The sequence below is a fragment of the Columba livia genome, chromosome Z (assembly GCF_036013475.1).
Source record: "Columba livia isolate bColLiv1 breed racing homer chromosome Z, bColLiv1.pat.W.v2, whole genome shotgun sequence".
NCBI lineage: Eukaryota > Metazoa > Chordata > Aves > Columbiformes > Columbidae > Columba > Columba livia.
In genome coordinates, this window is record NC_088642.1 from 20,431,869 (window position 1) to 20,444,635 (window position 12,767).

At 39.1% G+C, this 12,767-nt stretch overlaps 1 protein-coding gene across 14 annotated transcripts in view; it reads left to right on the top strand.

Annotated features, from left to right (window-relative positions):
• The window catches only part of RAI14 (retinoic acid induced 14), a 91,792-nt gene that overhangs the window by 59,357 nt on the left and 19,668 nt on the right, over positions 1-12,767 (top strand). For all 14 annotated transcript variants that reach the window (XM_065047542.1, XM_065047537.1, XM_065047538.1 and 11 more), the window contains one exon: positions 12,412-12,500. In XM_065047542.1, coding sequence (XP_064903614.1) covers positions 12,412-12,500 — 89 coding nt within the window. The remainder of the gene's footprint in view (positions 1-12,411; positions 12,501-12,767) is intronic.

Consider the following 12,767-nt stretch of genomic DNA (forward strand, 5'->3'; position numbering starts at 1 on the left):
AGCAAAACCACTTAAATATCACCCATGTCCTCTGTCCTGTTGGTCCCTTTCTTTGTAGCTTGCCAATGTGCAATAAAATAGAGATACTTAAATTAATGAGGTCTTAGGTACCAGTAAATTTCTTAGAGGTAATACTTAGAGGTTTTCATCAGGGGACTTAATTTTCTCTTTAAAAAGTATTTAAAGAACATGGTCAAAGTAATGAAATTAGTTTTTTAAGACTTCCTTGACCTACCACACCACCACCCTGCCTCTGACTCAGTCCTTTCTATAAACAGTAAATCAATTTTAAGGCCATGGAGCAAATCCACAGCCCCATTGTTGCTCCCACTTACACAGCACAGACTATTGCCAGGCGCACTTGTAATAGAACCTATCTGGAAATCTGACTCTGCCATTGTAGTCTTATTCTGCCAGATAGTTTTCTTTGTCCAGCTTCCTTAAACAACAAAGCAGTGCTTTCCAGTTTGGAATTTGATAATTTAAATCCCACTTAAACTAACAAAAAAGGCTTTTCAAAGAGGGCCTTTTTAGGAGGGGATAGGATTCATTCATGTACTGTATTTTCCACAAGAGCAAGTGTTCAAATGAGCTGTTATTTAAAGAAGCTGCTGCTGTTATTGAAGGACGGGGCCCCGAATTTTGGAAAGGATTCACAATGTATAAATGGCAGCACTTTCTTGTCCTAAAGTTATTTTGTCTGTGTGCCAGTCAATCACTTCCATATTTCCATGTTTCTGCGAGGTACTGAACTGGAATTAAATGCTTACAGCTATTAAATGAAACAATAGGTCTCTGTAAATTTTTTTGACTGCAATTGAATCAGCTGTTGTTTAATCAAATGAGTATGACAATGGTATGGAAAAAGCTTTAGAAACCTCTACAAATGCACTTTTTAAGGACACTCTGATGAAATTACTGTCAATAGCAGTTAGTAGAAATTATATTTTCATTTGAACCAGAATGTTCATGCCTTGGAGGTGGAACTGAAAATTAATTTTGGAGCACATTCCAACCCCAAATATTTTATATTTATCAGGTATGTAATATTAGTTTTTTTTCCTTTTAGATCTTATTGTATTAGGAGGTCAGACAAGAGGCATGAAGGACATCACTGCTCAAAAAGTAAAACAGGTTTTAGTTACCTTTTAAGAGGGTCTTACCTTGCACATAATAATTATCTCAAAGGAAGCTATTGGAAGAATACAGATCCACTACAGTTATTTTACTGTTCTAGTTGAGAAAGAAAAACGTAGAAAATGGTTTAAACACAGATCTTCAAAACTGGAGAAGCCAAGTCCTCCCAGTGACTATGAAATGGAAGAAATGTATCATCCTCCCTTGCTTGATTCCAAATTTCTGTTACATAAATTCTCTAGGTGACCTTTGAAATTCAGGCAGTCTCTATATTATTCTCTAGTGCATATATGGGGGTCCTCAGTCTAACACCATGCTCTAGAACATCTGAATCATCTCTTAAAATTGCCTAGACAATCAAGTAGAAAAGTATACAGGCATACAGTGCTTTGAAAGGTGTAGCAGGGTAGGAGCTGCAAGAACGGTCTAGTGCCTGAGAATTGTCACCTCTTCAGGAATGGAGTTCATTATTATTCCAGTGACCTGATATGATCCCTGCCAGAAAATATGTTTTTATTTACTTTTATCACAGTATTTAATTTATCATGGTCCAGATAGCCACAACAGTGTCTAGGTTTCAGAGCAGGGACAAAATAAGAAAGAACACAGTCATCTCCACCTGTGTTTTATCTCTAGCCAACAGATGGCTTAAATCTGGTTCTTGTTCCAAAATTTCTTGTAAAGTTTATTTCCGTGGGAGATGTGAGTGTAAAAGATTTCGGCTCTGCAAAGCTTTCCTGAAGTTCTTTATGGATTTAAATCCTGATTGTTCCTTTTTGTTCTCCCTCTCCCCTGCAGCATTGTTATGACTATAATTCAATTAAGATGTTGATATTAAGTTTCCTGAAAAATTGCTTTCTACTTTAGACCAACACTTAGAAATGTTAATGAAACATCTGGGCATGGTTAGGTGTATCCATCCTTTGCCAGGATAGTAAATGGGGCTAATTAACTTTCAGTTATGTTCAGTATGAGACAATAGTTAACATATAGTGAGGTGAAATGCTTTTATATTATAGAGGAACAACAAATAACTGTTTTTATAATTTGCCAATACATTGAAAAAATCCACATTCCATACATGCATTACTGTATTGACTATCAAGCAGGCTTTTAAATGAGATCCATGAACTTGAACTCACATCAGTGGTGTGTTAGTGGCTCTTGACTGAACTTCAGTGTAGCCTGTTTCTGGTGGGTTTGTGTACATGACCCCTCACTAAGACTTGGAGATGCACCGTGATCTAATCCTTACTTCTTGGCTACATTTTTGAGAGGACTTGAAATCAACAGCACTCAAGTTTAAGTATGCATTTTTGAAGTAATTTTGTGTAAGACATTTTAGTATTTCTATACCTCCATGTTATGGAAGAAAAAGTAGAAAAGTCATCTTCTGAAGAGACAGAATTTAATGCTCTTCAGCTGGATTTCAGTTACAAAGATCTCAAACATCAGTTCTGAAAAACTCAAGTATTTTACTTTCTCTCTTTAATAAATTCCTGTGTTGTAAAGCAAACAGATTTCACTTATTTGAAGAACAAACTCCCTATTTCATAGAAAGTTCTTTAAGCATTGAGAAACGTCCTATGGGTTTTGCGTCTTACAAGCACGCATGGGACAGCTAGAGTTGAAAGGGTAAACAATCGGTCTCTATTTCTTCTAGCATCCAGCTTGTGTCTTCTGTTTTATACATACTTTTTCACACAGGATTACAGGATGGCTATTGTTAATTAACTACTGCATTTCATTATCCATTAATAGGGCTGTCATCTCAGAAGAAAGCCTGAAGGGCTTCTGTACTGTGTTCAGATGGCCCGTGAGCCTCCTGTTCCACTCCTGCTCCAGGGTAGGATCAGCTAAACCTGTACCATCGGCAGTACGGGCAGACACTGGAATTCCCTGTAGAGCAGCTCTATCCACAGAGGTGCCAAACACCCAGATTTTACTGGAACTGGCCAGGTTTCAAGAAGTTTGTCAGTGCTTGGATGAGAGCATAGCCTAAGTGGTTAGAAAGTTTTTGTGTGCCTGGCTGGAAACAGCTGCAGGTCAGCTCAGGTGGAGCGGAACCCAGCACTGTGGCTGCTTCTCACGCTCCTCTTGTCCAAACTGGCAGGGGAGCAGGAGGGAAGCATGCTTCTTGTGGGTCAAGCCAGAACCAGGCTTGCTAAGGCTGCAGTTGCTTTTTTTCCCCTCAGATTTATATCTATGTAATGGGCTGCAGTTGTTTTACCTGTTTTTCAAAGACTTATGCAACCAAATGAGCTCTATGTGTAGATCTTAATTACACCAACTGGCTGCAACTGGCTTAAAAATGTGCTCTGATCTAGGGAACAGACAGCCAAAACAGAGTGATGTGCAATTGTTGGAATTATTATCTTTTTTTTCCTTCGCTTTAAGATGAAGTCTTGGGCAGTAGACTGTGCTAGTGGCTGCTTATTTATCGGGCTTATATATCACTCTATATTTTCTGCTACCTGCTTTATGGGTGCTTTTTGTGTTAGGAAGATACTAACTGGAAAATGTAGGAAGGTTCTGAAGTTGCCTTTACATGCACATGCCTATGTTGGAGTCCATACTCCTCTTCAGAAATGTGAAATCTAAAAAGCTTTAGTAGTATAGTTATTCTGAAATGCAAAAAAAAAAAAAAAAAAAAAGCCATAATAATTTAAAGAGTTTATGAAAACAGATGTTAAGAGGTCATCTTAAACATTAGTCTCTGAAGAACGTGTTACTATAAGAGTAGTTATTATAAGGACATATTATTGCATTTGGTTTGCAATTCCTCTTTGAAGCAAGAGAAGTTAACTTCATACAGTTCAATGAAAAAAGAATTCAAGTAGTTCTGTTGCTTCAAATCTGAAAAGGTCTCAAGTATTGTAGAGTGTAAAAGGTACAGAAACTTCAAATGCAGCACATAATGCTGAGCTATCCTTTGTCAACATCCTTCATGATGCATAAGGATAGGGTTCTTGGAGCACTATATGCAGTTCTTAAGCCTCGCTGGATTTTCATGCCACAAAAATATTTTTTTTAGATTAACTTTTATTCAGTTGTTCTCAGTCTTTCCAGCCTTTTCCTGGCCTCTTGTTATGCTAACATGGTTTGGGATTTCCTTGCTCTCATTTCATAACTTTTCATGTACTAAGGTGGTTGTTAGAATTTGCTGGCCCATAGGCAAACATACCAAGCGGATTGTGTTGAATGATGAAGGTCAAGGGAGATGCTAGTCACTGCTTTCATTGTTGGGCTTAATTTTAACTTTGAACTCTATTCTGGCCTTGCAAGAAGGCACAGCAGATGGCTAGCTGGTTTTACCGAACTCAGGGAGGAAGTTATGTTGATCTGGGCACATCCATGGCACCCTCAGGGATTTCAGACTATGCTAAACTGATGTTTTGCCAGAAGGTTTATGTATAAAGCCCTTTGGGCTTTAGATGTGGGATACATTTTTAAAGAAACTGTCAGAAGGGCTCTTCCCTACTCCTTTGCCTTCCTTCATCCCTCTGAACTTGGATTTAAGGGCATGGGCAACACTGCTCTCATTGCTAGGCTCTTTAAGCTTTTTGAGACTAAATTGTTTGTTGTACTTTGTTTTCCTACTATACAACAGGAAAAAAAAAAAGTAGTATTTCAAAACTTCAGACTTTCTGACAATGCTTAGGAGTGCCCTGAAGCTTGCTTTTGGCAGAATCTCTGTTGCAATTTGCTGGCATTAGTTATTGAGGGACTTTAAAATGGACACTCTGCAGGAAACTTCATATGATAAATCTAAATTGTGAGCACTTATGTTTACAGTTAATGGTACATGGAGGAAAAATCTATATGTTTCAGACTAGAAGTGGGAGTTTGTGGTAATGGAGTTTGTGGTAATAGACTTTGCCAAAGAAAACTGTTTGAAAATGGAACGGCTGGAACACAACCTAAGAATGAGAAACATAAAGCTTTTGAGGATCCCAGAAATCTCTCTGAAGAGCAGCTGGGTGGATATTTTTGCTGAGTTTGAAGACTAAAATCAGGAGTCTGTAGCTTGCCAGCTCCTGTGTTGCATGATGCAATTGCTTCTTTCCTATTAAGAAAACAGCCGTTCAGCAGGCTTGCCTTTTATTAATGTCCTATACCTCGAGGTGTGTTTGATTGAAACAAGATTTTTTTTATCCTATGAGGCAAAACTGGAGACTTTGGATGAAAACTGAGTTTGTTGGGGTTTTTTTATGCAGAAGTGGTATGTAGGGTTTTTGCCTGATGGTTTTGTGTGCATTGGGGAGGGCAGATGCCATCTCATGTATAAGTAGAAGGTTTGAGAACACAGGCTGTGTGCATTGCTTTGCTTTGCTTTGCTGGTGCTAAAAGGAGAGAGGGGAAAAGTCTCCCACAGCTCCTACCTGCCTATGTCAGCTTCTTAAAACTTTAACTGCACTCCAGAAGATGTTAGCAGCAACTCATTGATTGAACGTCTTAAAACTCCAAATACTTAATTTTCTCAGTTTGTACTAGTGCCAGCTCTGGCTTGAAAACAAAATCATTTCTTGTTTTTCATAAGCTCATTTTTGCACTTTTGTGGCTGCACGCCTGTATGTGACAGGGTCATGAGGTAGACAGCTAGCATTTAATGAAAAGCCGCATTTATGACATTTCTTCTCAAGAGGAGATGAAATGGGTGTAGTATGAAGCTGTGGCTTTTATTTGCTTAAAAAACCCTAACCAAACAACAACAAAAATTAAAGAACTAGTAAGTATTGATAGTGATACCTATAAATGTCTGATTTTCCATTCGGGCACTCTGGTTTGAAAAACATCTGGATGGTTCTGTCATGGTCTTTTGTCTGTCTCTGAAGTTGTAATGTCGAAATGGCTGTGGTAACTGAAATGTATCTTCATGAGGATTTATCTGGTGATGTCCAGGAGTAGTCTGCCTTTCTCAGTGCTGATGCAGTTTCCACCATGCAGCTGGTTCTGCTGTGCTCTTTCAGGATCGCAAATGTAAGGAACTCATGTTCCCAGATCTTTATATACTGAAGAAATCAGTTTCCTGACACACATCGAAGCAGGAGGACAATGCAGCAAGAGGGCACAAGAGCAGCAGCAGTGTGGGAATAAACTGAACTGGTCCTTCTGCTGCCATTTACCACTGCTGTTTTCATGCTCAGATAATAAAGATGAGGAGGAACTTGGTTAATAAAGAGGCAGGTCTACTTTTATTCTCAAGTTGAGAATTGGTAACATGCCTCAAGATGATCGTTATAGATAGGTTTGCCAATACTGAATGTTAGCCAGATTTCCTCTGTAATTAAATGACTGGCTGTTTCTATGACATATCTTTTCAAATGAGTGGCCGTCTTTTCATAAGGCAGTCATGGAAAGATAAAGATACAGTGGTTTTCACAGGGAAATGTTCATAGTTTCATCCTTGGTTTTAGGTTTAGGTGAAATTCTAGGTCCTGTTCCTTCATTGCAGTGACAGGGTGCATACCCCTGTGACTGTGTGATGAAATAGTGGAAGTCAGTTTTGGTTTTGTTCACTGTATCTGCTCACCAGCCACACAGGTACCTACCTATCTGTGCTGGTGCAAGGAAGAGGCAGAACTGGGCAGGCACTGGTCATAGAGGCATAATCCGTACATTGCTTTTATGATTATACAATCCCAAACCTTTCACAGAAAAGTAAACTGTAATATTATCTAATTACTGGTCCTCGTGTTACATGCGAGGGAGATCACACTGAGCTTCCTTCTGAGTGGCTGGAGGTGCTTCCTTCGTGCACAGAATGTGCTGTTCTGGTGGTACCCACAGCCCTTTCTCCTCCAGGCCAGGTGTCTGGCAAGCCTAACACTTCTGCCACTCTGCCTGTGGTAAAAAACAATCAAAAGACAGATATAATCTAATATATTTAGTTTTGTTATTGTTACTGGAGTGGGAATTAGGGTTTTCAGGGATAATATTGTCTGTGGAAATCACTATAGACACTATAAGCTATGTGCTGCTTCTAAAGTGTGTAAACATCCAAGTCAGTACAGAAATTCAGCCACATTACCAGAGGGTCTCTTCCCAACTGGCATAGCTGGCAAATCACTTGTCTGTCTGATCTGGTAGCAGTAAAGCTTGAATACTTTCCTTTTTTTTTTCTTTTTCTTTTTTTTTTTTTAAACAGCCTTACAAAAACTCCAAGCTGCTCTGTATCTTTATTTACCAATCTTGTTTGTTTGTGTAAAGTATTGGTCAGTCAGGAAACTGTAAATCATCAAACTGTAGGCAGACAAGTCAAACTTTTTCACAGTCCTCAAAGAGTTGACATGTATTAGAAAATGAAGAAGAATGATCTGCTTTGGGGAGGGATGTTTTTACTCAAAATAAACCTTGACAATGAGTGCATGTGAGTTCATAGTGTATTTCAAACATTCTTGCACTTAAAATATTTTTCAGAGCACTCAGATTAAAATGGCAGAGAACAATAGTATTATATGCTCGCATATAAGTTGGACTTTGTTCCATCTCTGTCATAATAGAAAATAGCAAATAAAGTATTCACTTAGAATCCATAATTCAACTGTGTTCTTTATTTGCTTTGGATTTTGGTAAATAATGTGTCAGACTACTTTCAGGCCCTAGAGAAAATCTGTGTTACAGAGAATATTCATTCTGCCCCCAAAAACACTCTGGAGTGTAACCTTGCCAAACAGAAAGGGAGTCCTCTGATTGGATGTAATTTTTCTGCCTTCCCCCCCCCCTTTTTTTTTCCACAGATGCAAATGTCGTAGTTAGAAGGTTAATGTCTTAAATTAAGACTTCAGGTTTATTTTTTCTTATTTTATCATGTTCCATTCTAGTTTTGTGGTATTTTCCCTAGATATATGGACCACCCTGTTGTTTTAAGCCAGCTGTCAAAATAACATCCAGTATGGGGATTGTGCTCAGTTTTACAGGATGTAGCTGTGCAAATGGTCAAGCAGAGGACCTGGATATGGCAGACCCACATCTTATTGCGAACACCACTGTGGCAAGCTCACTTAGCTCCATTTTCACAAGTCTAACCTTTAAATGTGGATTAAGTCTGTTCTTCTACCAGTGATGAAATTATTTGTAAAGAAATGTTGTATGTGAGCTAAGTAAAAATTACAGGCCTTTTCTGTTTGAATTAGACTGTCTGGCATTTAAATAATTTCTGGAAACACTCATTCTCAGCCTTTTAGCAGAGACCAGCTTTATGTGAACTGTTGTGCTCTGTCTGTCAGATACTGATTGCAGAATTCTCCATTCCTTGCTAGCTGGACTTTAAAACCGAAATGTGGAAAAGGTCCTTTGCTCTGAATGACGGATGGGCTTGTTTAGTACAGTTGTGCTTCACCAGTTGACATCTCTTATCTGTAATAAATCTGCTATTTACAGGAGTGACATACACAGCTGTCCACTCTGTTCAGTCACCAAGTATGCATAAAAAAGCATCTATCAGCGTGTTTGAAAATGTTAAGTAAGATTTCTGGTCAGGAAAATATTTACCTGGGAGGACTTTGAGCACCTTTCTTATGAGGAGAGAATGAGAGAGCTGGGCCTGTTCAGCCTGGAGAAGAGAAGGCTGAGAGGCCACCTCATCAATGTTTATAAATATCTCAAGGTTGGGTGTTAAGGGGACAGGACCAGACTCCTTTCAGTGTTGCACAATGACAGGATGAGGGGCAGTGGACTGAGTGGTTATGAAACCTTCATGTTCCCAGTAGGAAAAAGCTGTTTGAACCAACTGGTCTTTATCAGCTGCTGCAGAGATGGGCCTCAAATGCTGACTTGCTTTATGTCTGGATCCGATGAGAAAACCCCTGGGAAGGGTAGCTGCTCCTCTGCTGTGCTGAAAGGTCTGAAGACAATAATAAAATACCATCCCACCCCTCAGGAAGAATAGAAATGTTTTACTGCCATAAAAGAGATCTATCTCAAACCAGTTCAGGCTGGGGTATCAAGATGTGGCTGTAAGTGGTAATATCAGGTTTATCTATTGTGCAGGGAGAATGAACTATGTTGTAATGGGATTTTAGGCTGACTGAGAATCTAACCCTCAGTGTGGCCCTTGCTCCAAATCAAGCCTACAAGTTTGTTTTTGTTTGCCTAAGTCATTGCACAACCAGGAAGTGGGAGGAAAAGTTGTTTGCTTTCATATCAAGGGTAGTTTATTTGTGAAAGATGCAAGTAAAATGCACCACTGCTTAAGGCTTCCAGATGGTGAGAACTCCAGTGTTTGGAAACTTGCAGCTTATGCCTCAAATATTAGGAAAATTTATGTAGCTTGTAAAGAATTATTCTGTATTGAAATTAATGTCTACGTTATTTGTTTCACAAAACCTTTTTGCTACACAGGAGCCATCAGTATCTATTACAAAAGCTTTTTTTTTTTTTCTTTAAGTGGGGGCTGTTAACTTTAAAATCAGTTAGAATTACTCCTCAAGGGGAGGTTTTTGCCCAGCACTCTGTAATACTCTGATTTAAATATAACTGTAATCGGTTTATCTCAGTCCGGAGCCATTCTTCTCTTGAGCAGGGCTGATTTCCTGGTGAGCCATTTCATTTTATTAAACCAGCAGCTAATTAGCCATGTCCCCCATTCACCTCCCAATTGCCTTCTGATTTTTAAGAAAAAGAAACATCTCACTGCAGTGTTCTGTGAGACATGGTAGCAGTACAAGGGTGTAGGCAGGGGACACATCAAGCATCTACAAGGCAGCTGTAGCAGCCCAATGCTGTCTGCCTTAGGTCACTGTATAAATGACTGAGAGTTAAACCTTTTCATCCTCTCTTTTCACTGGACTCTCCAAATAGCTTCTATACTTTCGTTTTCATTAGATCTTTACATCCTTTTTAGATGTTTTCTCATCTTTCGTACCACCAGTACAACTTACAGATGATGTTTCTTTCATCCCATCAGTTGGAGAGAAGCAATATTTTTAATCGGGCTTTTCTTACCTGAAAGCATTTTAGGCTGCACAAAACAAAGCATCTGCGTGTGAGGTGCCTTGTTGAGAACTGCCATGGGAATTGTTTGCATTGCTGGCACTGCTCTGTTCATAGGTGTGTAGCCTGAAAGGGGTTAAGTTTTTCTTCTCTCATTGATGCTTTCTTTGCAGTCTGATTTTTACCTAAATAAAACTTGTTTTGCACTTACGTATTCATGTTGCATTTGGCACCATCCTACACAGTCTGTCCATAAAACCTCAGTGTCTCAGATTTAGCCAAGTTATTATTAATTGGATATTTATTATTCTTAATATTGTCAAATGTAAGTGAGCCAAGTGCGTGCTTCACAGCCTTCCTAATACTTAAGTGACTTCAACTGTATTGTGTATCTACACAAATGTATCTGAATGTGTTTTGGTGTTCATTGGTATGTTGCTGGCTGAATTAGAGGTGTTGGAATTTGTCAGAGTCCTTTTGCATCCCTTTCCCAGACATTTTCCCAGAGCCTGAGAAACCTCTTCTTCTAAAGAAGAATGTTTACACAACTTTGCATTGGCCACCAAGTACATGAAAGTTTGATTTTTGAATGACTAGAGAACAGCCAGCAGCAGTGCTTTTTATGCTCTTGGAAGTGTTAACTCTTCAGTTTGTTTATGGCAGTAGTAAGCATGAGGATGAGCACACAGGATATTTTTATATTTGCAGAGCATGGTTCAAAAGTTAAGTACTGCCCATCTGCCGTTTGCAATCAGCAAAGTGTGGAAGGACTCCTCGTGGGAAGTGGGGTAGTTGCTGCGCTTCACAAAGGGCTCTGTTCCAGCAGATCTCCTGGTTTGATTAATTCTCCACCCTTTGCCAGATTATGTCTGTAGGTCTTTTTCTCTGCTGTTTCAAGGAGGCTGCAAAGAAGGCTACAGCTTAGAGAAACACAGCATTGCAGTTCACATATTATGTGCCAGAATTATCTGTTTCATTCTTGCATGTTATTCCCAGTTTTCCCGGTTAGCGGGCTGAACTTTCAGTGTTAGTTTTAACATTTTAAAGGAAACTGTTGTTCAAAATGTGAATTCTTTAATACAGAAGTTGGTGAGTCTTCATGATTCGTGGTGTTCCCTTTAGATTCCAGGGGAAAAATCCCCATTAACACAGGAGTGCATGATGTTAAAAATGGAAGTCTCCTTTAAGAGATATTAGAAAATATGCTGGGAATACTGACTTTTTCAGTTTGGGGCATGTTAATGAAGGCCCCAGCTTGTCATACACAATTTAATAGTAACTGGAAGTGTTTTGTTTTGAATTTGTGATTTGTTGTTGTTGTTTTTTCACATTAGTCCCGCTGGAAAACAGATCTGTATATCCATCTGATATTAGTAGGACACATGGGGAAGCAGTATGCCTGCCTGTACTGTGACCGTATCTTGAGACTTGATGGTGGCACGATATGCATGAGAAGGGTATAAATTTCTCTGTTTTCAGAAGTTTTTTTCCTTTGTTTTTGCTTCCCAGCAAAATTAAGTTAGCAGCGCATGTATAAAACTGATTCTGTGAATCCTGAGGTACCAAAGTTGTAAAACATGAACCTTCAGCTGTGAAAAAGCTTTAATTCATTGTAACTTCTTTGATTTGTTCTGTAATTATATCTTGGTTAATTGATTCTGTTAGGTGCGTCCTGTCATGGTGTGGTTGGTAACCTCCGCAATTTCCCACTGTTCAAACAAGCAGGTGCTTTAAGTGAACAGCAAAACCGAAAGATGAAAAAATACATCTCTAACATAGTCTCACAAGTATCCAGTAGCTTTGGTTTCTTCAGGTGGCATTCATGAACACTGAAAGTTTTTTTTTCCCCCCTCTACATAGAAGGATGGGCTCTGTAAAGAACAGTGCCAAAGCACAACTTGATTTAGTTTAATTTAAGAGCTGAATCACCTTTTAGAGGAACTAAATTCTGTCCACAGAAATGCGGGGAAATCAGGATTGACTAGAATGACTAGAGCAAAGTCAGTCATTGTGAATGTTTTCTTCATTAATTCCCTAAGCCCAGACATTCTTTGGGGATATATTCTCACCAGGGACATTAGTTGAAAAACTGGGTGCAACTAGATGCGCATAATATATATGGCATGGGTTAATGAGACAGCAGCATATGTGAAGGTATGACTACAAAGGCTTTGTGATATGCCTTCTCACTTTCAGAGCTATTGTCTTCTTGGGAGGCAGTGGAGAGATGCCAGGAGATCGAGGGGTGTGGAGGGGAGAACTTGCCAATACTTGGTTTGTGAATGAAAGAGAAAGGAGGTCTTAATAAAAGAAAAGTGACATGTAAATGCTCTCTTCCAGTTTTCACCTGGCAGCCACAAAGGGGCATGCAGAGTGCCTCAGGATCATGGTGACACATGGTGCAGATGTGACAGCCCAAGATGGTGCAGGTAAGCTTCTGTGAACTTACTCATGTAGCATAATACACTTAATTTGCCTATATAGCTCTTAGTGCAACTATGAATTTGACAACACTGCTTTTCCCCACACACTGTGCAGTAAAATCAGTTGTAAATCTTGCAGGTTCAGGCATACTTGCTTTTCTGTGTATAGAATTTAGATTCTAAAGCCATAAAAAACTTATGCCCTAATATACTATAAATGACAGCATTTATAGTGGACTGTAGATGCAAAATAGTCGCTCTTTTTTAAAAAAA